Here is a 27,915-nt window from a genome sequence, read left to right as displayed (position 1 = left end):
TTTTCGCTGTGGATTTAATCAATGGGAACTTGGGACTCACAAATGCATCACACCTACCAAGTGTGGCAAAAGCAAATAACAGCCATTTATGCTTTCATTCAATTAAAAAAAAAAAAGTTTGTTTCCTAGACCGGACAAACACATCCATCATTTGTACAAGTGTGTGTTTGTGTGTCTATATATAGCAGCGTATACTGTTGTTTCTTGATAGGAAAAAAAATACAGCTTTATATTACAAATGGGTTCTCGCTTTGTCAGGAAGTCCCCTCCAAACAGGGGCCAGAGAAACGTTTAGAAGTGATAGTATCCCGACCTCCGTTTCCTTCAACGACAGAGGGGAAAATCTTTTAGGATCTGCTTTGCCGTGGCTCTGCACCGCCAAAGCTTACCTGGAGCAGTCGTGCCCGCTCCACCCCGGACTGCAGTGACAGCGGTTGGGCCTGATGCACCGGCCTCCGTTCAGACAAGGCGACAAACACGCGGCTGCCGAAGCACACGCCAGACGAGAAATGAGAAGGCGTCGGCGTGATGCCGGCCGTCGCGGGCTTCCCGCGGGCCCTGCCCTGCCCTGCTCACTCACCGCTGTGGCACCGGGTGCCCGTCCACCCGGCGGGACACTCGCACTGGTAGGGAGCCACGCAGCGCCCTCCGTTCAAGCACGGCAAGATGCAGATGGCTGCTCAAAGAGGGAGGGAGGGAGGGACAAAGACGTGACGTGACTAGCTTCTTGTTTGACTACATTCCAGAGAAGCCGTCCGTCCTGAACAAATCAACATTTCCCCCTCCGGATTGCAAAAGGTGTGTGCGTGTGTGTGTGTGTGTGTGTGTGTGTGAGAAATGGGCCTTATCGGGAATGACTCAGCTACTCACGCTCCTCGCAGAGTCGCCCCATCCATCCTTCCGGGCAGGCGCAAGTGTTGGGCCTTTGACACACGCCTCCATTCTGGCAGGGCAGCCAACACACAGCTGACACACACACACACACACATTTCACACAGGTGAGAACGCGTGCTGGAGCGCAACTCATTTTCATACGAGCTGCCACAAAACATGTTGAAATTGTTGTTTGTGAAGGGTGCGGGAGGGAGGGAGGGAATGAAAGGTGCGCAATTGTCAGGCTGACTTGCAGAATGACTGCCACTCCCACAACACAGCACAACACAACACAACACAACACAACACAACACAGCACAGCACAGCAGAGCACAGTGAACCCTTGCCAGATTGCAACACTGCTCATTTATGGGAGTCGCTCATTAATATTGCTTTTATCGACTTAGACTTTTATTGGATTACTTTGTTATTGCAATTGCATCAGAATATCGAGGTGGAGGGGCGTCAGGAAGAGTTTTTACGATATTTTATAATGACCGTAACCTGCCTACGAGGTTTCACTTAATATGTTAGCATGAAGCTAACAGACTTTAGGCAAATCATCTTGGTGCTTCGAAACGTTTGTTGGATGTGTTATGTGTTTTTGATAATACAAAAAAGATGTGAAAAAAGTTCATCTGGTGCCAAATTATCCACTTGAAGCAAGCACTCTTCGCACACTGACACATTTTTCAAGTTTTGAGGAGTACCCATACACACACACAAACCTAGCTCCCCCCCCCTCCCCCTACCTCTGCAGGTGGGAGGCGGCGTCCAACTGCCATTCTCCAGACAGCGGCTCCTTCCGACGCCCTCCATGGCGTAGCCGCCAAAACACGAGTACGCGGCCACGTCCCCGAACTGGAAGACCGCCCCTCGAACCAGGCCGTGGGCCACGTGGAGGGGGGGGCCACAGGAGACCCCTGTACAACAGCCCAGCGGTTACTCGCTACAGCCGAGACGCGCTTTGGCACTTGAGCTCCACCAAAGGAGAAGGTGACAATGGTTGCTATGGAAGCGGCTCATTGGACTCAATTGGTTGGCATCAAAGCGTCGGCACAGTGAGGATAGCCAAAAAAGACCGGGGTCTCAGCCCTTTTTCGATTTCCTTTGGGCAGCAATATTTCTCAAAAGATGAGCCTGGATCAAATGTTTTTTTGGGCTCTCAGCTTTGGGGCTTCACGACTTGAAACCGGGCAATTCACTCCAACGTTGGCGCCAAAGGACTACTTTTGCGCCAGGAAGCGGGGGTTCACTGTATTTGCTACGCTAGTCAGCTTTCCTGACATATTCAGAGGATTCATTTCGGATGGGTCGAGCCGGTGACATATTCAGTCAAAATATGAAATGATTCATAGCGCAACAATTTGGGAAGATAGAACAGCGGCCAAAACGATTCATTTCAGTGCGTGTGTGTGTGTGCTAGGTGAGGTAGAAGCGGTGGACGTACTTTCACACACAGAACTGGGGGTGCTCCAGGTCTGGTCCGGCCTGCACGTGATGGCGCCGTCCCCTCTCGGCTGCTGGCCTTTCGGGCAGTTGACCCGCACCGCCTGACCCACGTAGAACTTGCGGCCCTCGGCGCGGCCGTCCTTCCAGCCGGGAGGCGTCGGGCACGCTTTGGCTGCAAAACAAAGGAGAGCTTAACATTTGCGCTGGCCATTTGTCCGTCGCCGGCTGCCTGCTTTCTCACGCTGGCAAGCGGGGAAGGCGGAGCTCCAGGTGTTGCCCCCCATGCACATGACCAGGGCATCTCCCACCAGGCTGTAGCCTTGGTCACAGGCGAAGGCCAAAGCGCGTCCGGTGATCAGGTTGTGTTCTTGAACTTTGCCGTGAAGCATCCGTTCGGGGCCCTCGCAGCCCCGAGCCGCTGAAATCACACAATCGCATCACGCTCATCGCCGTTCTCCAACCTCGACGACGGCGGGCGGGATAAAGTCTCCGGGCCGGGCCGCGCCGGGCCGGGCCGGGCCAGACCGACGCCACTGGACTCTATTTTCACAGACAGCGCATCCGTGCCTCGAGTCAATTTGGCAGCACGGGAATGAAAGGAGCCACTTCCAACGGGCACGTGCGAAATGTGCTGCGAGCGCGCCCGCAGCGGCGCAGCCCTCCCGTAGGCTCTGCGCTGATACAAATGGATGGATCAAAAGCCGGCGAATCCACTCAAGAGCTACTCGTGGAAAAACAGAGGCCTTGGCTTCAACGAGTGAGCTGAGCGCCTCCAGATTCGGTTGGGCACCAGAGAAATTGTGCGCCGATGTCGCTCACCTTCGCAGGAAGGCACGGGCAGGCTCCAGGTGCCGTCGGCCAGACAGACGAGCGTGGAGGGGCCGAGCAGCCGCAGGCCGGCGTGGCACGCGAAGCTGGCGTTGTGCAGGTACGTTTCTCCCGTGGCTCGCACCGTGGCGTTCCTGACGGTCGGGGGAGGCCCGCAGGAGCGCGCTGGGGGGAGACCACGCATCAACAAACACCGGGCCACCACGAGGCTCGTCTCTGCAGACTTACCGATGCAGGCCGGTGGAGTACCGCTCCAAGTTTGGTCCGCCTGGCAGGTCTGGACAGAGTCCCCCTGTGGAAGACGTGATTAAAGTCAAAGTCACCCAGGTGCTCCTGGTACCAATGTCACAAAGAGGGCAATTTGGTTGATTTCTTCAACGGTGACGTCCCGAGACTCGCCTGAAACGTCGGGACTCATATTATTGGTTTATACCAGGGGTGTCAAACTGGTTTTTGTCGCAGGCCGCATTGGTGTCAAACTGGTTTTTGTCGCATTGGTGTCATAGTTTCCCTGGGAGGGCCGCTCTGACTGTCAACGCCACATATGATATATGGACACAACAAACTGACCAATAAGTGTTTGAAATCAGAAACCAGTAAAAACGGCAGAAATATTTTTCAAAAGATGCATGGTAATCAAAATTGAGCAATATCTCTATTTTTTTTTTTTTTGAAGTCAAGACAATTTGAAATTTGAGTATTGACACATGAAGTCGATGCACAATTTGTCTTGACGGGCAACGATGTGGCGGGCCGTAACTGGCCCCCAGGCTTTGAGTTGATACACTTCATGTTGCAATAAGATCGATACGGCGCGAGAGGGAAGGAAGTCTCTTATCAAATGGCTCTGCGTGCTCAGCATAACGATGAGAGCTGCGGGGAAATCACGTGACTTGCTGCAATTGGACGACGTCACTGCAGGGGGCCGAAAGTGAAAGTGCATTACAGCCTCACTTCAAAAGGTCCGATGGATATTCAGGGAAGGAAGTCAGGCCCGAAATCCATCAGGTGAGGTGCTGCTGATGAAAACCTCTTGTGTTTTGCCACTCGGTCTAAGCAACCAAGCGGGAGAACGCCGACGCTCGTACACAAACCTGGATCTCAAAACCGGGCAGGCACGAGTACGTGACGACGTCTCCGTAGTTGTAGCTGTCCCCCTCGCGGACACCGTCGGCCAGAGGAGGCGGCGCGTCGCACGCCGCCGGCTCGCACCGAGCCGACGCGATGCTCGGGGACCAGCTTCCGCCCATCTTTGTGCAAAAGAGAAGATCACGAGCCGTCCGGCCCGGCGCGGGACTTGCACGTTTGCTACCTGACATTGGGCGAGCGGCGAGCCTCGCAGGGAGAAGCCGGCCCGGCAGGAGAGGGCGAGCGTGCCCCCGACGGGAGTGAGCTCCTGTCCGGCGATGGCCAGGTGGGGGACGGAGTGATTGGCGGGGAGGCGGCAGGGGACGGGGCGGCAACGGACGCCGCCTTTGGACCAAGTGCCGTCGCTGAGGCAGGAGAGAGTCGCTGTGGCTGTGGCCGGCTCGTAGCCATCCTCGCACCTGTGAAAACATTCAGCCAAAGACCATTGATTGATTTTCGATCATCCCAACCTGTATCGGTGCCACCCTAGCGAGCATCTGGTCTGGTGTTTTGCCGCCATCTGGTGGAAACCTTTTTGCCAATCGGCTAGCTAGGCTCATCCAAAGAAGAAATACCGTATTGTCCAAACTGCATGCTGTTGGCCGTGTGTGTGTGCGTGCGAGAGTTTTGCTTGGCGGCAGTTTACCTGTAGGTGACGCGGTTGGGGAAGGTAAAGGCCCCTCCTTCCACTCGAGAATGAGCAACGGCGGGAGGTTCTCCGCAGCCCACGGGCTCGCAGCGGATCCTGGGCTCGGCCCATTTACCGTCTCTGCCGCACGAGAGGTGCGGCAAACCCCTGGGCCGGTAGCCGGGCCTGCACCTGTACACCACCGTGTCCGGGAAGGCGGCGCTGGCGCCCAGCAGAACGCCGTTGGCAACGGCGGGCGGGGCGACGGCGCACCTGCCGCGGCCGCACACGGGCACGCCGGGGCTCCACAGACCTCCCTCCTCGCACACGGCGTGAGCCGGACCCAGCAGCGCGTAGCCCTCGTCGCAGCGGAAGTCCACCCGGTCGCCGCAGGCGCGCCGGCGGCCCAGAACCGCCCCGAATTTCAAGAGCGGGAGGGCGCAGACGCAGGGCTGACAGCGGGGCACGCCGCCAATCCAGACGCCTTCGGCCGAGCAGCGCAGGACGGGGTCCCCGACCGCCACGTAACCTTCAAAGCAGACGTACTCCACCACGTCGCCGCGGTTGAAGGTGGAGCCGTTCGGGAAGCCGTGGCTGATGTCCTCGGGCGGATCGCAGCCGACGGGCTCGCAGCGCGGCGCCGGTTCGTCCCACAGCCCGTCGGAGCGACAGCGACGCGTCGGCCGGCCGACCGCGGCGTACCCCGGGTCGCACTCGTACTTGACCTCGGCGTCCGGGGCAAAGTCGGAGCCCACCATTCGGCCGTGGGCTATCGGGGAGGGCTTCTGGCAGTGGGCGGGGGGGAGGCAGCTGAGAGAGCGGTGGCTCCAGCTGCCGTCAGCTTGACAAACACTGAGCGACTCGCCTCGAAGGAGGAAGCCGGGCTTACAGCCGAGTCGGATCTCGGCGCCGTAGGCAAAGTCGTCGCCTTCGAAGGTGATATCGGCGGCGAGGTCGGGAGGGCCGCAAGACACCGACCGGCACGTCGGTTTGCGTCCGTTCCATTTCCCATCAGCCTGACAGGCGATGCTATCGTGGCCCTCCAGGAGGAAGCCGGGATCGCACGTATAGCGCAGGACTCGGGGGTAGACGAAGGCGCCCCCGCGAGCGGCGCCGTTGGCGACGGGCCCCGGGTCTCCGCACGACACGGGGCGGCACAGCGGGGCGTCCTCGGTCCACAGCTGACCCGACAAGCAGCGCCTGACCGCCGCTCCCTCCAGCCGATAGCCTTCCTCGCAGGCGTAGGCGACCATGCTGCCTCGGGACGTGTCCGTCACGTTGACGCGGCCGTGCTCGGGGCTCGGGGGCGTCACGCATTCGGCCGGGACGCAGGAGGGCGCCGTCCCGTTCCAGCTCCCGTCTTCCTGGCACGCCAGCCTGGTGGCGCTGGTGAGGTCGTAGCCTTTGTGACATCGATAGTCGACGGTGGCCCCGTGGAGAAAGCTCAGGTCTTCCGGGGAGCCCCCCCCCGCCTGGGCGACCCTGACGTAGTCCCCAAAGTCGATGTGAGGGGGCAGGCCGCAGTCGGAGGGCACGCAGACGGGGGCGTCGCTGGACCAGCCAAACTCCTCGCACGTCAGGTGGTCCTGCCCCATCAACCGGAAGCCGGGGAAGCAGCTGTAGAAGATGGTGACACCGAAACCGTGATCCTGGCCTTCCACGAAGCCGTTTTGGACGGGCCGGGGAGGGGCGCAGGATATTTGCACGCACGCGGACGGCTCGCCGCTCCACTCCCCGCTGGCGAGGCACTCCAGAGTTTCCGGGCCTCGGAGGCGGTAACCGCGGCGGCAGGAGTAGGCCACGCTGTGGCCAAACTGCAGTTTGGTGAACGTGACTTTCCCGTTGGCGATCTGTTTGGGAGGCGAGCATTCCACGGGGCGGCAGGAAGGCACGCCTCCCACCCAAAGTCCCTTCTCCCCGCACAGGAGCGTGGCGTTGCCCGCTAAGCGGTATCCGCTCTTGCAGCCGTACAGCGCCTTGCTGAGGTACATCAGACCCTGAACGTCCACCGTGCCGTCGGAAACGTCCACGGGCTGGGGGCACTCGACGGGAACGCACTCCGGGTACGGGCGACTCCACTCGCCGCTGGACAGACAGGACACGGAGTCCTCTTTCCGCAAGGTGAAGCCGTCCACGCATTTGTAGCTCACGGCCGAGGCGAAGGGAAAAGGCGGCGACGGCGAGGAAGAGGAAGGAGCCCCGAAGGCCACGTCAGGAGGAGGGCCGCAGAGCACCCGCTCGCACAGCGGGAAGGTGTCGTTCCACTCCCGGGAGGGCGAGCAGCGGAGGACCCGCGGCCCCCGCAGCACGTAGCCGTCCTCGCAGGATAACTCCACCGTTCCCGTCTCCGAGTCCAGGCTCTTCAGCAGCAGGTGGTTCTCCTCCAGCTGCGGCTCCGGACAGCGCACGGGGGAGCAGCGCGGACGCCTGGACTTGTCCCACCGGCCGTACTTGAGACAGGTCCAGACGGCGTCGCCCGCCAGCTCGTAGCCCTCGTCGCACGAGTACTCCACTTTGCGGCCCACCTGGAAGTCGCTGCCCGCGTAGCGCCCGCGCGCAATTTGGGGAGGGGGGGCGCAGGTCAAGAGGACGCAGGCGGGCGGGTCGTTGTCGGACCACTGGCGGTTGGCCTGGCAAAGTCGCTCCGGACGACCCAGCAGTTTGTAGCCGGCGTTGCAGGCGTAGATCACCTTGCTGTTGAAGGTGAACCGACCGCGGACCTTTGGAGGAGGAAAGAGGAGCGAGTGGTCGCAAACAAGATCTCGGTTGGTCGGAAGAAAAAGATCCGGCGGGCGCTGACCTGGACGTAGCCGTTTTTGAGCGGCGGAGGCGGCGAGCAGGACACGGGAACGCAGACGGGCAATGCTCCGGCCCACTCCCCGTCGGCTCTGCAGGTCCGTCTCTTCTCCCCTCGGATCAGGAAGCCCTTATCGCAGCTGTAGGCCACCACGGCCCCGAAAGCGTAGTCGCTTCCGCTGACGTAGCCGCGATGGATGGCGTCGGGCTGAGAGCAGCGCACGGGCAGGCAGCCCGCCGGCTGCGCCGCCCACTCCCCTCCCGGGAGGCAGCGCAGCGTCGCCGTGGTGTCGTTGAGCACAAAGCCCTCCTGGCACTTGTAGCTCACCTCCGAGTGGCTGGCGTACCTGCTTTTGCCCAGCGAGTCCAAAATGGCGTGGGGGAGCTCCGGCGGGCGCAGGCAGAAGTTGGCCACGCAGCGGGGGGGCTCCTCTCCGTCGGGGGGCGCCCACACGCCCTGAGCGTTACACACCATCTTGGAGTTGTTGCCCGCCGCCGCGTAGCCGTCGGTGCAGTAATAATTGGCCGTGTCCCCGAACAGCTGGTGGCTCTCGTAGGGCTCGGCGTGGTCCACGGCGGGCGGGGGCCCGCAGGAGCGAGGCACGCACTGAGCCGAGCTCTCGCTCCAGCCGCCGTTTGCCAGACACTCCCTGGTCCCGGAGCCGATCATGGTGTAGCTGCGGGGGAGACGGACCGACAGACAGACAGACAAACAAAAGGGGAGAGGGGAGCTATTGTGGAATTGGCCGCAAACTGACAAAAAGGGGCAGAGGGAGCTAGTGCGGAATCGGCCGCGGCCGGCCGGCCGGCCCGAGGCGTGGGCAGCGCAGTGGGCTCGCTCCTGACCCAAAGAAAGCAAAACTTTGCTCTGCAAATCCAAAAAGCACTTTGCCGCGCTCTGCTTTAGTCGACCGCCAAGCGGACGGAGGCTCCGGGGGCTTAAGCCTCGGGCCGGCCGACAAGACGCGTCGTGGCTTTTTGGTCTCATTTACCCTTCCTTGCAGACATAGTGCACCTTATTCCCCGGCTCATAGTTCTCTCCTCTGGTCACGGCGTCTGGCAGGGCCGGGGGGTCGCCGCACAGGACGCTGACGCAGCGGGGGTGGGGCCGACTCCACTCGCCCGTGTCTTGGCAGGTCACTTCCACGGGGCCCTGCGACCTTTGCCCAAACACCGCACGCACGCACGCACGCACGCACGCACGTCTTTGAAAAAATCAAATGCCCCTTGAGGTGCGCCGATGCCGTTTCGGCAGCTACCTGAAGCCCTCGGCGCAGGCGTACGACACTATCGACTTGTACGTGTCGGCGGTGAGGGTGTAGTAGGCGTTGCGGACGATGGGCGGCGCCCCGCAGGACACGGGATGGCAGGCGGGGGGCGTCCCGCTCCACACCAGACTGGAAAGACACTGGACCTCGTAGGGGCTTTGAGGGATGAAACCCGCCATACAGCTGGAAGCAAAGTGGAGACGCGCACGTCAACGTCGGCGCATCCCGTCGGGGCCGGCCGCGACTTCACGTTGGTGGACGGACGAGGTCGACTTTGTCATCGTACGTTCCGTGCGCTTCGTGTTGAGTTTGCGCGGTAAGTTGCTGACGTCACGGTTGCCAGGTCACAACCAATCACGGCTCACCGCTTTTCTGAAGCTGAGCCGTGATGGGTCGAACGGCTGAGATGGAGATAAAATGGCTAGCTAGGGATTTTTCTTGACTTCCCCTTTGAGAAGGAGTGACGATTCACAAAGGGTTTGTGGTGGCGGAGAAAATGAAAAAGAAAACCAAAAAACAACATGGGTGGGCTACCTGAAAGTCACCTTGCTTCCATAGGTGAAGTTGCTTCCCTTCATGATGGAATTCTCTGGAACAGATGGCGCCGGGCAAGATTGGGCTGGAGGAGGAATGCAAAGTCAGATGGGAAAGAAAGAAAGAAAGAAAGAAAGAAAGAAAGAAAGAAAGAAAGAAAGAAAGAAAGAAAGAAAGAAAGAAAGAAGGAAGGAAGGAAGGAAGGAAGCCCGCCTGACCGTGGCATTTGCCCGCCTCACCTCGGCAGTACGGAACGGGGCCGTCCCAGCTTCCCGTCTCCAGGCACCGCAGTTGAGCCGCGCCCATCAATTGGTAGCCGCTCTGGCAGTGGAAAACCACTTGACTGCCCATCAGGAAGTCGTTGCCCTCTCTGTGGCCAAAGTCAGGTTCGCCGGGTTGCTCGCACTTGACGGGCTCTGCCCCGCCCGGTTAGAGGAAAACAAATTCACTTTTGCTCCCTGACAAAAACAATCCTCAAGCACATTTTACAATTGCCTACAGCTGCCGCCACAAGACGGCGCTAAAGCACTGCTCCCCCCCCCCCCACACACACACAAAGAAATCAGTTGAGGGAGATCTGACCTGTGCAGTTCTTGCCGTCGCCGCTGTACGGGCGGACGCAGGTGCACGTGTACGAGCCGTCCGTGTTCCGACAGCTGGCGTGATGGTCGCAGTCGGATCCGAGGGCGCACTCGTCCACGTCTGAAATGCACACAAGGGACCACGTACACATGCTGCGTGCGCCGTGCTCCGAGGTGAGGCCAGGTGAGGCGAGGCGAGCTACCGAGACACGCCGGGGGATTTCCTCCCCACTTGCCGCTGTTGGAGCAGTGCACCTTGGCGTCCCCCAGCAGGTAAAAGCCCGGCTGGCAGCGGTAGACCACCGAGCCGCCGGCGTGGAAGTCGTCGCCCCGAAACTCGCCGTTAGCCAGGGGCCGAGGGGGGCCGCAGGTTACGCCTGTCGGAGAAGGACGGCAGACGCGGTAGCCATCGCTTATCCCACCAAATTCCCGGACAGGACGAGGCTTTGGGCATTTCTTTACGTTCACAGCTGGGAAGAGGGTGGCTCCACTCTCCTTGATTTTGGCACTGGAGAAGCGGCTCCCCCACCAGGTAGAAGCCGGGATCGCACGAGAGCTGAACCTGAGCGCCGGGACTCACCTCCATCGTGGAGGCGTGAAGGTGCGGCGCAGCCATCTCCAGCTGCGGGCAGTCTGCAGACAAACACCCGTAGGGAACACGAGTGATGGATGGATGGATGGATGGATTGATCTGTCCGTCATCCATCCATCCATCCATCCATCCATCCATCCATCCATCCATCCATCCATCCATCCATCCATGCATCCATCCATCCATGCATCCATCGGCCCCACGCGCACTTACCGGCGCAGAAGATGCTGCTGAGGTTCACTTTGACTCGGCCCAGGGCTCCATTGAGAAAGTCGGGCCAGGCCAGAACATTCCCTCGGTGAGTGACGTGGGAGGCGGGGCAGCTGCTGGCCAGGACCTTAATCTTCACAACAAGTGGGAAGCGCAAAGCGTGTCACGACCACGGCCGAGGTGAAAATCCGGTCCGGGTCGCGTACGGACCTGTTGGGGCGTGAGGACGCGATCCCAGATGTTGAGCTGGCTGATGGAGCCGACGAAGGATTCCACCGGGTTGAAGCCCTGGCCTCTCTGGTCTTGGTCCTGACCCAATACCAGCGCCCCTCCACCTACGGGCCCAGGGTTGAGCTTCAGCCGTTAACCAGCGAGGCGCCTCGACCGAGCGAGCGTGGCGTGTCGGGGCGGGGCGGGAGGAGCCAAGCGTAGCCGTGCGTTCAGAGGATAGCACTACACCTGGGATAGTGGCGCCGACCGACAGGCCTTTGCCTCCGTCCGAGGGCTTGCCGTCGATGTAGATCCTCCAGTCGCCGTCCCAGCTCCGCCAGGAGACGCCGATGTGGTACCAGCCGCCCGTGTTCACCGGCGGGCAGTCGGTAATTCGCTCCTTTCCGTTCACGTACAGGACCCACCTGCCAGGTTTTCCGTACGCTAGTTTTATTGGCCGGTCCTCACGCGCAATCCGAGAGTGAGTGAGTGAGTGAGTGAGTGAGTGAGTGAGTGAGTGAGTGAGTGAGTGAGTGAGTGAGTGAGTGAGTCCCGCTCCGCTCGACCGACCCGTTGTAGTCTATGAGCAGAAAGGCGTTGTCGCTGCCCTCCACGGCGTAGGAGACGGGCGTGCCGTAATTGGTGGTGTCCGACGACTTCATCCAGAAGGTGCACGTGATCTCGGAGAGCGCCGGCATCACGCCGTCCATCAACACGTAACCGTGGATGCCCGACACCTCAAAGTCCAAGTTGAAAGCCGCCGACATTTCTGGCCGGGAAAGGGAAAAAAAAAAAAAAAAAACTAAAGTCGCCATCCCTTCCTCCCTCCCAGGGACGTACTGGCGGCGAGCCGGCCCGTAGTACCTGTCTCACACCTGCTCCCGTTGAACCCGGGGAGGCAGCGGCAAGCGTACGAGCCCAGAGCATCCAGGCAGCTGGCCCCGTTGGCGCAGGGGTTGGGCTCGCACTCGTCCACGTCCACTTCGCAAAGCCGACCCGTGTAGCCCTCCGCGCACTCGCACCTGCAGAGCGGGAGGGAGGGAACGAGCTACCGTGGGTGACAAAGCCCAGCGGGAAAAGGACGGAAAGCCAATCACCTGAAATCGGCCACGCCGTCCGCGCAGCTGGCGCCGTTAAGACAGGGGGCGGAGCTACACTCGTCCACGTTCACCTCGCAGCGCTCCCCCGAGAAGCCCGCGGCGCACCGGCAAGCGTAGCCGGCCGTCAAGTCCTCGCAGGCGCCGCCGTTCTGGCACGGCTCGGACAGACACTCGTTGATTTCCAATTGGCAGCGAGGTCCTGCGCGAGCCGGGCGAGATGGCAAATGCAAACAAAACAAAACGAAAAACGCCGCCGTCTGTCGCTTGTCCGAAAAATCCAAGGTACCTGTGAAGCCGGCGGCGCAACTGCAGGAGAATCGGTTGACCTCGTCCACACACACGCCTTCGTTCAGGCACGGCGATGAGAGGCATTCGTTGGCCTCCGCCTCGCACAAAGAGCCTAGGGGGAAAAAAAATCCAATCGTTGCCGTGAGATACATTTCTTTTCACACCATTTCGACTTCACTGCGGAGAATGATTTAAAAAAAAAAAAAGAATTAATCATAGCGTTTGAACCCACCTAAATATCCCGCCTTGCACTGACACTGGAATTCTCCCATGCCGTCCTTACACAGGCCTCCGTTCTGACACGGAGCCGAGTCGCACTCGTCCACGTCTGCCTCGCACTTAGCGCCTGTCGGGGAAGGGAGTCAAAGACGGGAGAAGAAAAAAAAAAAAAAAAAAACAAGCGGAAGCCGCTCCCAGCTTCTCCTTTCTTTACCCGTGAATCCGGGCGTGCACGTGCAGACGTAGCCGGCTCCCACCTCTTCGCACGTTCCCTTGTTCTGACAGGGATTCAGGAAACACTCGTGGAAAACCTGCAGAAACAGTCCAGAATGGAGCGGGCTCCGGGTGGGGGGGAAAAAAAATAAATAAAAAGCTCCTCCCACCTGGCTGCCGGCTTGGTAGTCCTCCATGACCTCCGGCGCGGCCGTCGCGCTCTCCTCTTTGGGAAGAAAGCTGGAGCCGAAACCTGAAAAGAAAAAAAATAAATAAATGAGACAAGCGGCGCCGGCCGAGTCGAAAAAGGTGCCAGGCTTACTGGAGCAATGCTGGATGGTGGTCGCCCCGGTAACCGTGGTGGTTCCGTAGAAGGGGCACGACAGGCAATACGAGCGGCCGTGATCGGGCTGGTAGTAATCTCTGGGGCAGGCGTAGCAGGGAACCAGGCCGGTTCGGGAGAAGTGACCCGCCGCGCACGGAACTGTGGAGGAGACGCAGCGATCAGGAGAAAAGAAATCTGGCCAAGCGTGGAGAGTCTGTCATTTCAGTCCACCTAAGAGTCAAGGAAGGAAGCACTCCAACTAAAAGATGATGATTTTGTTGTTTTGTTTTTTTTCAAGGACCGGTCGGTACACGACGTCTACCCACGACGTCTACCCACGACGTCTGCCCACGACGTCTGCCCACGACGTCTGCCCACGACGTCTGCCCACGACGTCTACCCACGACGTCTACCCACGACGTCTACCCACGACATCTACCCACGACGTCTACCCACGACGTCTACCCGGGGCCCCGCGATGATGATTTTTTTTGTTTCAAGAAGCGGTCGGTACGCGGCGTCTACCCCGGCGGCCAATTTCACTGGCCGACCACGAAAAGCGGGACGTCACCTCCGCACTCCATCTGGTCCACCGCTCCCCGGGTGACAGTGGAGGTCCGGTCGGGACAGAGCAGACACTCCCTGGCGCCGTAAGCGGGCTGAAAGTGACCCAGCGGGCAGGATTCGCAGATCTCCAAGCCGTTGGCGGAGTGACTGCCGGGCTTGCACTGGCCTGGAAAGAGGTTTTGGCCGGCCGCTTGTCAGCACAAAGTCGGTGGCGGCGGCGGCGGCGGCGGCACCCACCTTTGCATTCAGCCACGCTGCGCGAGTGCAGGTAGGCCGTGGAAGTGCCCTCGGGGCAAGACTTGCACTCCAGCTGACCCTCTTGGTCCTGGTAGGAACCCAGCCGGCAGCTCTCGCATTCGTGATGCTCCATTGAGAAAAAGGTTCCCACCGGACACTGGACTGCAAAGGACGGGCCATCAGCGGCGGCGGCGGAGGCGGCCACCACGGCGACCCACCTACCGCACATCCTTCCTTTGAGCACCGAGCCCGGCCGGCAGAAGAGCGAAGCCTTCCTGCTCTGCAGCGACTGGGTGTCGGCCAGGATCATCTCGGAGGACACGTGGAAGGCGGACAGCGGCTGCCTGGCCAGCGTGCGCTTCAGACGATTGGTCAGCTGCTCCAGGGTTCGCAGGAGCCGCCTCTGATTGGCCACCTCCGCCGAGTCGTTCCTCCACAACGGGAGAGGGACGCTTGCTGGTGGAAAGGCAAAAGCATTTTTCCCGCCTCATTGTTGCCATGGCCATGGCTTTTTTCAAGGCGTGTTTGTTGTTGTTTTTTGAAATCAAACACAAGCCCCAAATAATGTTGTTTCTCAAATTCAGTGATCATTTTGGACATTTTGGACAAAAATAAAAAGTTGATATTTTCATATTCCAGGCATTTTTCTCACACACGTGTGTGTGTGTGTAATGTGTAATTGTGTAATGGATGTTCACAATGTTAACATTTTTTTTTGTCCTTTTCAAAAAGGTTCATCCTAATGTTTTTCAAACATGAAACCATTGTTGTGTGGTCCGAGATATAAAAATGGCATCAAAAGCACGTGGATTCATTTTGAGCCACTTGGCTCACAAGTAAAGTCATCCGTCATCTTCCTACCTGTGATGTTGAAAAAGATCTGGATCTTCTGGTCCCGGGTGGGGCCGCGGATCTTTCGGTGCCTCTTGCTGCGCCTCCCGCCGGGCCGGCGGACGCCCGTGGCCGAGCCCGACTCCGAGTAGGCGTAGTCTTGAGCCCCCTGAGGACCCCAACCCCCCGCCACTGAGGGAGAGAGAGAGAGAGAGACAAAGGAAAGGCGCTCGTCGCCAGCCGCAACGCTTTTCGCCCGACGTACCGATGGCGAATCCGTTCTCGTAGTCGTAGTTGTACTCCAGACAGTTGCCATCCGGGATGACCTCCAGTTTGCACGTGACGTCGTCACCGCCGCAGATGTTTGGGAGCTGCAGAGACGGCAAACACGTCAACCTTGACTTTGTGTGTGGGGTACTTGGCGCTTCTCACCATGCTTCGCAGTTTGGATTTCAACTCCCCGGCGAACGACTTGACCAAGTCGGCGTCGTCGCAGCGGGAAGCTTTGAACAGCATCTCGAACGGCTTCAGCCCGTTGTTAGCCACCCGGTTGACTGGTTAGGTGAACAAAGAAAAGATTTCAACGGGGAGCCCGACCCCGGCTCCTGTTTGGGCCCGCCGGGCGTCCACCAACCCGAGCAGTCGGGTCTGTCGGGCGAGTAGGGCGGTTCCCACAAGCCGTCGTGGGCGCAGACGTAGCTGCGCGCCGCCGCCGCGTCCTGAGTCAAACTGTAGCCCGGCTTGCAGCGCAGCGTGCAGTTGACGGCGTTCTCTTCCTCCGAGCAGACGAATTCTCCGTTCATGGGCACGTAGGGCCTCTCGCAGGTGCTACCTGGACACACGCGCGCAGCCATTGGCGTGGCTGGGCCCAGCGCCGGCCGGCCGGGCGGCTCGCTCGGCGCTTTACCTCGCACGCTGACGGTGAGGTTGCACGTGCGGCTGTTTTGCGCCGCGTCGCTGGCCGTGTACTGCACCAGCGTCTCGCCCACCGGGAAGAGCCAACCCGGAGAATGGCTCCTGCTTACCCGCAGCCGCCCGCCTGCGACAAAACCAAAACAAACAAAAGCTGCTGCGGCGGCGCTCCTCTTTTGTAAAGAGATATCAGACAGACAAACAGACAGACAGACAGCAGCCGGCCAGCCAGCAGCCAGCCAGCCAGCTAGCCAGCAGCCAGCCAGCCAGCTAGCCAGCCAGCTAGCCAGCCAGCTAGCCAGCCAGCTAGCCAGCCAGCTAGCCAGCCAGCTAGCCAGCCAGCCAGCCAGCCAGCCAGCCAGCCAGCCAGCCAGCCAGCCAGCCAGCCAGCCAGCCAGCCAGCCAGCCAGCCAGCCAGCCAGCCAGCCAGCCAGCCAGCCAGCCAGCCAGCCAGCCAGCCAGCCAGCCAGCCAGCCAGCCAGCCTCCATTGGCAGATATCTATCTCAAGGTATGGCGAGTGGCGGCTATATTTGGTTCTGGCATTTGGGTGTGGGCCTGCCTGCAAAAACCAAACGCAGACGTCCAGAACTGAGCTGGGCTGAGGTTGCGCGGCCCTGGCGGGAATCCGCTCAGTGGAGCCTATAATTCGGGCAGGGCTACAGACAAGTGGTCTCCGAGGGCCAGACGTCAAGGGACAATTTGGGGACTGTGGCGTATCAGGTGCAAATATTTACACTTGCGGAAATCGCTTTCGCTACTGACTTGCGTTGATTTGGGGGTTTTTTTGGCATTAAATGACCGACTGGAAGCCATTTTTGAGGAGAAGAGATTTTTTTTTTCATTTTGCCACACAGGAAGCGAAAAAAAGCCAGTTTGTCGTCGCAAGGCGACTCGACGTGAATGAGTGAGAGAGAGACAGGGCAGCTTGATTTGTTCAAAGCGGCCGTCACTACAAAAGACGTTCACATGGACATTTGTCAAATACTGTTGTTGTTTTTTCCACATATTTATATTTCAACAACAACAATACAAGCAAGCGTCAACGTGGCGAGAAAGAGCGTCTCTCTCTCCCTTTTTGGGCTTTATCTATCACCAGAGAGGAGAAGAGGAGGAGGTCTCCAGACATACCCGAGTTATCGGAAAACTGCGGCTCCTCCCAAACCACCGCCGTCTGGGCGTCCGTGGCCTGGACCGCGGGCGGGGAGCGGCACCTGTCAATCACCGGGGGCTCCGTGTCTAGAAAAAAAGGGACGGCTGCTGTCAGAGGCTTAAGCGCAACCTCATGTTTCCCATGAAACACCCCCACATATGGAAATGTTCACGGAAGCTTTTCCGTTTGCCTACTGGGATTTTTTATTTTTTTTGCACCTGCTGAGATGAACGGATGACTAAGACGGGACGACGCTTTCTGTAAATGTGAGCCTGTAATTACACTTTGTGAGGCCGCCGATTGCCATGACGGCCAAGCGCTACTTCTGTTGGGAGTTCCTTGACTTTAAAACAGCAAACAAGCTCATGCCTTGATTCCAAAAGCTGGTGGCAGAACATCAAAATGAAACTTTCCTCAACTTCGCCGGCAGGGGGCAGCACAGCAATATGTATGTTTCAATGACATGGTTCTTGGACCGCAAGTAAGATGGCGCTAGAGCACTATTTTTGTCCAAACGAAACTCCCCCTCGGCTCATTTCGACACGGCTCTGCGCTCACCGACGACAGTGACCGTGAAGGAACAGTTGGCCCGATTCCCGGAGCGGTCGGCGGCGGCGTAGGTGATGGTCTCCGTTCCGAGGGGGAGCAGTTGCGGAGGAGCGTAGACGGGTTTCACCCGCAACGCCACCTACAGGAGGAACGGCACGCTTGAAGACAGTCAAAAAGGCGCTGCGGCGCTCACGGCCGAGACGTGACCGGACCTCCTCTCCGGAGTTGTCGCTGGCCACGGGGGCGTCCCAGGTCACGTGAGCGGTGCTGCGCCGTTCGTCCGTCTCCGCCACCATGCTCTCCGGGCACTGGATGCGCGGCGGCTCCACGTCTGAAGAGGCGCGGGCGGTAAAAGCGTGGCACGTACGCACGTGGCACGTGCGCACGCACGCACCCGAGGGGATGGCAAAATACCTTTGCACGCCGCCTTGTGGACGTTGGCGCTCCAGTTGCCCGAGCCCAGACACAGCGCCTTTCTGTTTCCGTGGAGAGCGTATCCCTGGCGACAGGTGAGCATGCAGGCGGAGCCCGGGGACGCCGGCCTTTTGGTGCAGGCGGGGGGCGACACCAGGATGTTCATCAGGGGCCCGATGGGGGGACAGCGCCTCTCTGGCCAGGTGACAGACCAACGGACAGACGCCTTAGCACATTCATTTGAAAACGAGACTAGAGCGTGGCCCACAACGGGCGGGCTCCCGGACTCCTCTCCGCGCACTTCCTTGACACCGAGATGCCGCAAGTTGGCAGCCAAGCACTACTTTTGGCCGCTCTGGTCATGGGTCACTCGAAGCCATGGCTTTTGTCTTTCCCTTTTTATTCTGACATCGTGACTTGGCAGCCAGATGGCGGCAAAGCACTTGTTTTGTCGAAATGAAGCCCCCCGCGTTCAATTGGTGATGGAGCGCGATTGATGACCTATGTTATCATTCCTTTGAGCACAATTGGCGCTAAAATTGACGGCCATTAGCAAAGGAAGGCTTACCCACGCAGCGAGGGAGGGGCCCGCTCCAGCTGGAAGTGGCCAGGCAGGTGACGCGGGGCTCCCCCTCCACCCGGTAGCCTCGCTGGCAGTCCACTTGGCACTCGGCCCTGTAGGAGGCGCCGCCGTTGCTGCACTTGAGCGTGCCGTGCGCCGGCTCGGCTAGCGGCGGGCAGGAGCGTGCTGACCAAACAAAAGAATGTTAAGCCGACGCTCGCTCCTCCTTACCGCTGTCCTTTTGCACAAGTCACGGAATAAAAGCTCTGTTCTTCTTGCGCCTGCGTGATTGCGCCGCATGCATGACTCATACTGCCCCCGGTGGCTGGGGCGGCAACGTCACAAAGAGCAGCATTCAATCAGGAGACGCTTCAATTCATCAACGCGGGGGTTGTTCCTTTGTACGAGGCCCGCGATTGGCCGCTTTGAAGCAGGTACACATCTTAAGACAAACCGAGGAGATGAGGAGGGCTCGAAGCGCTTCCTGCTCCACAGATGTTCGGGGGGGGCAATTAAAAAAGGAGGTAGGACACACCGTCGGGAAGGAATGTTATGGCTCGTGCGCGTCAACGAGTTCAGGGAAAGCCGAGCAAAGGAAAGGAAAGGAAAGGAAAGTTAAGGACAGTGAAGGAAAGGAAGCACAAATCGTTCTGTCGATATCGTGACGACGGTGGGTGAAGCATTTCAAGTCTGAGCAGCAAAGGGTGAGGAGGGCTCTCCAAGAAAACGCCTGTCTGTCTGTTCCTTGTCAAGCTGACAGAAAACACGAGCTAGACGATTGGAAAGGGAGTCGCTACTCACGGCGACAGGAGGCGGGCGAGCCCGACCAGGTGGCATCGGCCCGGCACAGCCGGATGCCCGTGCCGTGGAGGTCGAAGCCCGGCTGGCATTTGACGCCGCAGGCCGCGTCGTAGTGGTTGTTGCACACGTTCTGGATGAAGAAGCCGTTTGGCGGAGGGGACAGCGCCGGGCACTGAACCACTGCGTTGTCAGCAAACACATTTGCATACGGTGAGGATGATTTTTCAACGCCCCGGCCATGTTTGCAATTACCCCGGCAGGTCAAGTTGCCGGCCCGGTAGCCCGCTTTGCAGACGCAGTCGTCGAGCGAGGTGCTGGCGGGCCGGGACGTGTGCTGGCGGTCCGGGCACGGCAGGCACGTGCCGGAGCCTCCGGGCGTTGCCTCCGGCTTGTAGGTGCCTGGTGGGCATGCTGCAAAACAAACAAAAAAACAATCCACAAAATCAAATCAGCTCTTGTCCTCCTGCTAAGAAGCACTTGATGAAAACCAGGATTTTTTTTTTCTTTTTTCGGGGGGGGGGGGACAATTTCATATCGTCACTCGTAAACAGTACGACTCCACACCCACGCGCATATTTCCACATTCTGGAAAAATAGGCTGGGGGAAAACTCTCCAGGGGAGGGGGGGGGGGGGGGGGGGGGGAATTTGTAGGCGGGCCCTCAAGCAAGCAGACATCTTCCAACTCATTTGGAGCTCAGAGGCTGAACGCCGGCCGCCAACAGGAAGTCTGCTACTTTGGTTGAGGGCCAAAGTCCGACAAGGCTGCAGACACGCCGCCGCGTTGGACTTTCTGGGCTCGTTGTGCCAGGAAGTGATCGAGGAGAAAAGAATGAAGAAATGCATCGGCAGCCATCTTTCATGGTAAATCACGGAGCTGAACTCGAGGCTTGCGAGTGAAAAAGAAGGAAAAGGAAAACAAAGCACGAAGCCTTTCGCGACCTTTCGGTAAAAAAAAAAAAAAAAGGTTTCCAACACGGCGACCGCGAGGGTCATTTCGGTGGCTCCCCGCGTACATGCCGGGAAAGGCAGCGTGCAATTAGAACCCGCCTCTTATCTTGCACGCAAAGCGTCTAATTGCAAGGCGGCCAATCTCACAATTTGATGTTACCGACGCAAAATATGTCCCGCGCATCTGGTCCCGGTCAGCATCTGGTTTATTTGATGGAGTCGGCCCATTCCAGATGGTCCAAACTCGTCCGTCTCGCCGTGCGCGGTCTAAAAAAGCCAACAACTCGGTACCTGCGCACTCGTGCCGCAGCCCCTTCCCGTAGTAGCCCTTCTCGCAGACGCAGTCGTAGCGGCCGCTGTGCGTGCCGCACTTGCAGCTGGCCATCACGTCGCAGCAGTCGCGGCCGGCCGGGCACAAGGACGAGCATCGGGACGGGTCCTCCTGGATGTAGCTGCCGGTGGGCAGATCTGGCGAATACGGGCGTCAAAGGCCGTCCGGACGGGGGAAGCGCGCTGGCGATGGATTACCTTCGTGCAGCGCGCGGCGAGCCAGCGCTTCAAACTCGGCAAAGTTGTGCAGCAGGTAGCAGTGCTGCTCCTTGGGCTGCGAGGCCATGTCGTGCAGCTCCCGGATGTTGCCCTGCCAGATGCCCAGCGTGAAGATCTCCACACCGCGCTCCCTCAAGGCCGCCGCCACGGGGCGAGGATCTCCGCCGTTGGAGTAGCCGTCGGTGATCAGGAAGATGACCTTGCTGGCGTTGGCTCGGGAGTGACGCAGGATTTGCTACGGTGAGAAAAAAAGACAAAAACGTGACACCAAAGCAAAAACGCTCCCGCTTTTAATTCAATCATTTTTCATCTTCCGAGCTTCCTTTGACACGCTTGAACGATGTTGATGCGGGGCAGGACCGGGCCGGAGCCACACGGGCAGGACCGGGCCGGAGCCACACGGGCAGGACCGGGCCGGAGCCACACGGGCAGGACCGGGCCGGAGCCACACGGACAGGAGCGGCGTGAAAATGGACCGACGTCACGCGTGACCACTAAAAGCAGCCCTCGGTCGCAGGCGGCTCCAAACGCCGACCTCAGCGGGAGGGAAAACGGGAGAACGGGCTCAAGCGCTCACCATTTCTCTAGCTCCAAAAGCAGACGCCGATCCGCTTCCCAAACTAACATACAATTAGACGCTCTTTTTTTTTTTCTTTTTTCGGGGGTCCCAGCAGCTCAAATTCTCTCTCGCTGCCTGCCCGATGGAGCCGGAAAACGGGAAAAGTCACTACTACTCATTTTGGTGGTGCCAAGTAACGACGTTGACGTCAGCTGAAGCGTATTCAAACAAAAAAAAAAAACCCACCAAGGCAAGGATGAATCTCTGTCCAACATGTGCTTTTACTTTTCTGTTTTTTTTTGTCTGCAGAAAAATTGTGAAGAATATGAGCCTTTTGTTGCAGTGACGCCAGTTGGCGTTTCAAAGGGTTTTTTTTTGGAATGGAAAAAAACGATGACACAAAATAAAAGCAATCCCCCCCCCCCAAAAAGGGGGAAAAAAATCGCTACAAATTTCACTTTTTTTTTTTTTTCTCCTTTCATATCATCAAGCTTTCCATTTGAATGATGAAAATGAATGCAAACTTTGAAGCCAACTTCCAAATTGGATTGCCGTGCATTAGTTGTGATGATGCTGCGGGGCGGGGCAAGTGAGAGATAAGGAGCCGTCGACATAGCGGACCGTGGGATTCGGAGGCATGCAGACGGAGAGCCTCGAGAGCAAGCCGCACGGCGACATCAAAACGCTCCCAGGACTTTTTGCTCCAAAAACAACAACAATAGCAATTTGACAACATCCGCTCGCTGCATGTGGGAAATCTCAAGGGCCTTCATTTGGGAAGCCAGTGTGCTCATTTTGCCGCGCTTTGGGTAAACAAACATCAACACACAACACGGGGGGGGGGCACGTGTTTGACACTGTCGCTAGGCCACGCTAATATCTCGCTTCAATGGCAATAATTACAACGGCTCAGCTCTGTCTCCTGACACGTCAACGTGGTCCAACGCGTGACCCATGGCGCCGCAGCAACGACGACAACGGAAGCCGGAGGGGGCCAGATTCCTCAACTCCACCAAAAGAGAGCCAGAGCCAAAAGGGGGCCTCGCGGCCGTTGACCTCGGCCGACCTGACCCGTCTGCGAGTCGCCGCGGATACGATTCAAAGATCGTGGCAACCCAATACCGGATGAAGCAGAAGTAGCGACTTGACTCATTTCATTCTATAACGATGCCACACGGTCGCCATTGGGCGTTTGACCTCTTCGGGCCAAAAGCCATTGAAGTGCTACTTTGCCACCGGGGGGACGACTCGGAACTTCGGTCGGACAAAAGTAGCGCTTTGCCGCCATCTCGTCAACGTGTTTTGTCACCCTCTCGTGGCGTTTTGCCGTCAAAGTAAGTTCCGACAAAAGTAGTGCTTTGTCGCCATCTGGGTGTCAAAACTATGTGAGTGTACGTTTCGACAAAAGTAGTGCTTTGTCTGCACACTGTGGCGCATTGGTGTTTCATTTGGATCAAATTGGTGCTCTGCCGCCGTCTTCTGAGGTGAAGCTTGGGTTTCCAGGAAAAGAAAAAAAAAAAACCCACACATGGCAAGGTGATGTCTAAAATGATGGAAACAGTCACGAACGAGGAGGCCTCGGGGTCCTTTTGCGCCAGACGCTCGGGGGCTGGAAAGTCGGGCCAAATTTCTGGAAAATATTGCGCATCCCTTCCGCGGCGGCGGGCGGGAATTTGTCAAACAATTGGATTGAGCGGCTGCTCCGTCATTTTCACACGTCAAACACTCGAGCGCACCTCGCCATGCGCTCCCTCCTTTTTCTGAGCAGGGGGCGGAGCTACGGGCTCCCCGATGCTGCTATGAACACAAATCTCAACGCCAACTTTTGGGGATATCATCCGTGTAACCGATGACTCGTTCAGAGTTTTCAAAAGCATTGAATTATATTCACATTGGTCGTGGATATATGACAAAATGACTAAATGGCAAAGTTTAGCCCAACATTTGGCCTGACCCTGACGTACAGCGCGTGTGTGTACTTTTGACACCCACCCCCCCCCCCCCCAAAAAAAAAAACCCTCTGCTGCCTGTGCTCTCGCAAATATTACCATCGCGGGTCTCGCCGTCTTCAGTCCGGACGGAAAAGAGAGCCATCGTGCTGACTCACTGGAATGAGAGTGGCGTTATTCGTTTGGCCTGCCTGCGGCGGCTTGGCGAGGCCCGCGACGGCCATCGATATTTTTAGCGCCGCTTGAGAGTTGTTAAAGCGCTGACGCGAGCCGTCTGTTTCCCGTGCGGAGGCGTGCGTCAAAGGGTTCCCAAAGTCACGCTTGTTAGCCTCCGACGCTAAGCGGCCGGCCACCTTGCGGCGCTGGCAAAGCGCAAAGAATTCCAGCATCTCTCTTGAGCCAGATTCAAAGAAAACAAAAAAACATTCTTTCTTGACCTCTCCAGCTTTTTTCCATCCACTCACTTTCCCCCCACCGACGCTAAAAAAGAAGGCGAGACGGACGGCGCGGTCTCGCGAGGACAAGTACGGAAAAAGACAAGCTGTCTTCAAATGTCAAAGTTTCCTCGGGTGAGGGAAAAAGAATTCCCTATACTGTCCAGTCATTTTCTGTCTGCATTCTTTCCACAAGTTAAGCAAAAAAAAAAAAAAAAAAAGTCAGACATGAGCAAGACACCAGACGGACGGAGACCAAAGAGTCGTGTCTCGACATGCGAGCCTGCCTGCCGGAAAAATGTCTTCCTCCTTTAATGGATCCCAGCCCCCGAGAAACACAAGCATGGCTGGCCCTGTTGGCATTATGACGTCATTATCAATTGCCGGCCGCTTTCCCACACAACGGCAAAAACGGGATTATCCAACTGGACGTGCCACTTGCTACTACTTCCTGGGCTGCAAGCTTCAGGACCCTTGCTTGCTCACTCGCTCGCTCGCAGGGGGATTCAATTGATTGAATTTGCGGGGGGGGGGGGGAAAGCCTGGCCTAGCCTGGCCTGGAGAAGGATATCAGTCCAGCCCAGCTTCGCCAGGTGATACGCCACCAAAGTCCCCACGCCTCCTGAGGGCCAAGCTGTGAGGCGCCCGCCGGAAGGCTGGCTGATGGCAGTCAGCTCTGACGCCGTGTTTATCGCCAACGCCTTTGGCAGACGTGAGGTGTTTATCCAGCCAGCGCCGGCCGCATACCACCGACACGTGTAAGGCTGCTCACATCAACTCACCGTAAACAAGCTAACCTTTGAGCAGCGCTTAAGATGGCAAACACACCGAATGAAAAAAAAAACAAGGGCCACGGCAGACCGATGGCAGTTTTTCACTGACTATTTCTAATGAGCTGTGATCAAATGCTAACATGCTAACAGCGGCCGTGATCAAATGCTAACATGCTAACAGTGGCAGTGATCAAATGCTAACACGCTAACAGTTGTCGTGATCAAACGCTAACACGCTAACAATTGCCGTGATCAAATGCTAACACGCTAACAGTTGCAACGCTAACACCTAGCAAAATAGCAAGCCGCTCACTGCTAACATATAGCAGGACAGCAGGTTGAACGGAAAAACCTCCGATGGCAACCGACAAGCGTTTCACTGCACGTTCCGTTGCTCCAATGCTAACGCGCTTCTCGTCGCTATGCTAACACATGGCACGGTAACCTCCCATCTGGAGATCTGTAGCATTTAGAGAATAGGGAAAGTGCTGAAGCCAATTGAACATGAAGTCTTCTTCTACTACGGCCAATCAAAGTATTAGTTTGGCATCTTGGTGCTACACAAGATGTGCTTTGCCGCCATCTAGCGGCACCTACAGGCGGTCGTACACATTTTCAGCGGCGGCGGCGGCCGCCTGGGTAGTCGGCACGCAGTTTCCCGCGGCTGGCCGGTCCGATCAAATGCTAAGCGTTGCTGGGCTAACATAGCAAGCCGCTAGCTGGCACGGTCACGGACGGCTTTTGGACTCACCGCGGCCCGCTGGAAGGCTCCTTTGGTGTAGGTGCCCCCTCCTCGGTAATTGATAGCCGGGATCTCCTTGTTGAAGAGAGAGCACTTGTGCTGGTGCGGCTTGGGGTCCGTGATGTGGTCCACCCGCGTCAGCACGTGGGTCTTGGACGAGAAGGTGACGAGGGCCACGCGCGTGTTCTCCGCCGTCACGGGGAAGTCGGAGAGCATCTTGCGCACAAAGCGCAGTTCGCTGCCGAAATTGCCGGCGCCCACGCTGGACGACTCGTCCACCAGGAAGACCAGGTCCAGGCAGGCGCCCTTGTCGCGGAGCTGCCGGACGTTGCGCTTGAAGGCCACGCCGAGGCGCGCCACTCTCCTCTCGGCGCTCTCCGAAAGGTTGCCGGCCCACGGCGAAGGCGCCGTTTGGCGGGACTGCGACGGAGCGGCGCTCCGGACCTCCGCCACGCACAGGACCAGGAGGCAACAAGTCCACGGTGCCGTGGACCTTTGCCACCACATGGTGAGGAGCTCTGAGGAAGGTCTCTGCGGAGGTCAAGGCGCACTTAGAGGCGATCGAGGCGTCCTGCGCACAGGACACACACACACACACAAACCCCCCCCAGAAATGAACGCTCCGACTTGTTTTTTCACCAATTTCCACATTTGCGCCACAGATCCGTCGTGGGCATTTCTTGTCCCATCCAAAGCAAAATTGTTTCCCGATGTTTGCGCCCCTTCAAAAGTCTCCAAAGACTATTTGACAGCAAAATCCCCCATTCAGATTTGTTTTGGTACCTAATTCTTCTCGAGCGCCACAATTTGCGTCCCGGAAGCTTAAAAGCATCGTTTGCTTCTCGCCGCTGGCTCCATCTGCCAGATTGCCCTTGTTTTGCTGCAAAAGCTAAATCCCAAAGCCCATCCTTTGGAGTCCGCTCCTGGTGCGCCGTCCGACCGACCGACCGACCGACCGACTGAGCGAGCGAGCCTCTTCCTGCGCGACGCTCCTTGCTCTGAATGCTCCTTTGCTCTCCGCCAGCCAGCCAGCCAGCCAGCCAGCCACAATCCTTCAGGAGGAGGGCGGAATCCAAAGTTGAGAGGCAGAGAGAGGCTGAGGGGGGAAAAGGGGGCAGTCCAGCCGTGGGGCTGGTGAAGTCATTTTTTCTCTCTCTTGCTGGCTGGCTGGCTGGCTGTGTCTCACCTCCCCCTTCAAGTGCAGGACTGTCTACATTCCCCAAGAGGAGAAGAGAAGAGCGGGGCCAGCCGGCCGGGGCCAGCCGGCCGGCGCCGCCGAGCACCGCAACGGGATCATGAGGCAAAGTTGAAAGTCAGAGCTTCCCAAATTGCTCGTCCCTCTCTGTCCTCCCCCAAAAGTTTTGGTTTTTATTTTTTTTCCCCTTCAGCGGATGCTCAAAATGGTTAAATGAGAAGCGACCCAATTTTTTTTTTTTTTACCCAAAATACGAGCACGTTTCAATTTAACGTCAATTCTTCACCCAAAATTGCCACATTGAAGTGATGGAAATAGGGGCGGGGCAACATGGTGGCCACCTCTCTCTGCCCCTCCCCCACCCAAGAGTCCACTGCAGTCAAATGAGCACACCTGAGATTTCGTTCTCATTTTGACGTGGAAGGAATTCTTCAGCAGCGTCCATTTCAACGGCGCGAAACCCCAAGGCCCGAGGGCCACACACGGCCGGCCGGGCACGTCATTTCATGCGCCAAGACAAACTGTGCATGGACTACACGTGTCCATCCTAAAATGACAAATTGTCTTGCGATTGTTATGACCGTTAGTCTTTTTAAAATAGTTGAACTTGTCTGTGACTAGTTCTTCATCAGTTTGTTGTGTAGCTTATACTGTATCAAATATTAGGCGCTGTCTCTCCTCAACAAGATGCTGACGTTCACGCACGCCAGACATGGCGGAGAAAAACAAATGCTCACGTGGGAACTTTCTCCTTTCCCAAGCGCCTTCGTATTGTCCAGCCCATTTGCTAGGTCGGAGTCGAGTGTCGGGAGTGGGCCGGCCGCATCCTCAGCAACGCACGCACACAGACACACAGACACACAGACACACAGACAGACAGACGGACACAGACAGACACATTCAATCCCCTGCCCCTCCCTGCGGTGCCAAAGGAGCAGGAAGTCCCAGCTGTAAGCCGAAACTTTGATTTGTCCCACTTGATCTATTCCACATTCCTCGACTCAGGCTTCTGTCTCGCTATGTGTTAGCATTTCTCACCAACACTGACTGAATTTCAAATGAAAGAAGAACCTTAACTTGCGCCTCGACTCGACTTGCCTTGCCTTGACTTGACTTGCCTTCCTCTTTTTTTTGGACTCATTTCTCAGGTGACATTGAAGAGTTGGGTTACACTGCCCTCTCTCGACGGCTGATTGTCATTACAACTGCAGGTGGCGGGAGAGGACCGAATTCATCCAAGGCAGAAAAAAAAATCTCATGCTGTTATTTTAATCTTAAAATGTGAAATAAATTGCAGTCGTCGAGGATGCTTAACTTGTAAAAAATACACGAAGCTTGCTTGTTTGATATCTCATTCTGTGATGTCATTTCTTGAGGAACCTTACATCAACAATAATGCGCAGATGGCTTGTTTTTTGGTGCAGCCCTAATTTGCATCACTCCTGCAAATTCATCCTAAATTAGTGAAACAGAAGATAAGATAGTCCTGATAAGAA

General features: G+C 57.6%; 1 protein-coding gene across 5 annotated transcripts; it reads right to left on the bottom strand.

Annotated features, from left to right (window-relative positions):
• Nucleotide 1: 1 nt before the first annotated feature.
• Nucleotides 2-27,587, bottom strand: svep1 (sushi, von Willebrand factor type A, EGF and pentraxin domain containing 1). 5 transcript variants are annotated; one of them, XM_085905085.1, is made up of 50 exons: nucleotides 27,157-27,587; nucleotides 25,234-25,795; nucleotides 20,747-21,002; nucleotides 20,510-20,686; nucleotides 19,522-19,680; nucleotides 19,270-19,449; nucleotides 18,475-18,654; nucleotides 17,907-18,101; nucleotides 17,705-17,823; nucleotides 17,502-17,631; nucleotides 16,922-17,029; nucleotides 15,788-15,919; nucleotides 15,515-15,712; nucleotides 15,313-15,434; nucleotides 15,146-15,251; nucleotides 14,911-15,072; nucleotides 14,272-14,505; nucleotides 14,050-14,211; nucleotides 13,817-13,978; nucleotides 13,243-13,404; nucleotides 13,091-13,173; nucleotides 12,922-13,018; nucleotides 12,721-12,834; nucleotides 12,487-12,600; nucleotides 12,198-12,399; nucleotides 11,965-12,122; nucleotides 11,671-11,869; nucleotides 11,350-11,525; nucleotides 11,101-11,225; nucleotides 10,894-11,023; nucleotides 10,551-10,721; nucleotides 10,292-10,465; nucleotides 10,090-10,209; nucleotides 9,747-9,923; nucleotides 9,508-9,592; nucleotides 8,965-9,156; nucleotides 8,698-8,865; nucleotides 7,710-8,382; nucleotides 4,928-7,629; nucleotides 4,466-4,700; nucleotides 4,248-4,403; nucleotides 3,382-3,445; nucleotides 3,145-3,318; nucleotides 2,567-2,743; nucleotides 2,324-2,497; nucleotides 1,626-1,796; nucleotides 871-966; nucleotides 581-676; nucleotides 390-483; nucleotides 2-322 (listed from the first exon to the last, which is right to left on the bottom strand). In XM_085905085.1, exons 2-50 carry the CDS (start codon nucleotides 25,729-25,731, stop codon nucleotides 292-294), a joined length of 10,770 nt encoding a protein of 3,589 aa, XP_085761211.1. In that variant the 5' UTR covers nucleotides 25,732-25,795; nucleotides 27,157-27,587; the 3' UTR covers nucleotides 2-291. The 5 variants fall into 5 exon arrangements, with proteins under 5 accessions (XP_085761211.1, XP_085761212.1, XP_085761215.1 ...); XM_085905086.1 differs by lacking the exon at nucleotides 27,157-27,587 and adding an exon at nucleotides 26,008-26,247; XM_085905089.1 differs by lacking the exon at nucleotides 25,234-25,795 and having other exon boundaries at nucleotides 27,157-27,569.
• Between the last annotated feature and the right edge of the window lie 328 nt (nucleotides 27,588-27,915).

The sequence above is a fragment of the Syngnathus leptorhynchus genome, chromosome 2, assembly GCF_054491065.1.
Source record: "Syngnathus leptorhynchus isolate UIUO chromosome 2, UIUO_Slep, whole genome shotgun sequence".
NCBI classification, from domain to species: Eukaryota; Metazoa; Chordata; class Actinopteri; order Syngnathiformes; family Syngnathidae; genus Syngnathus; species Syngnathus leptorhynchus.
The sequence above is the reverse complement of the archived record's forward strand: the minus strand, read 5'-3'. Positions and strand labels throughout refer to the sequence as shown.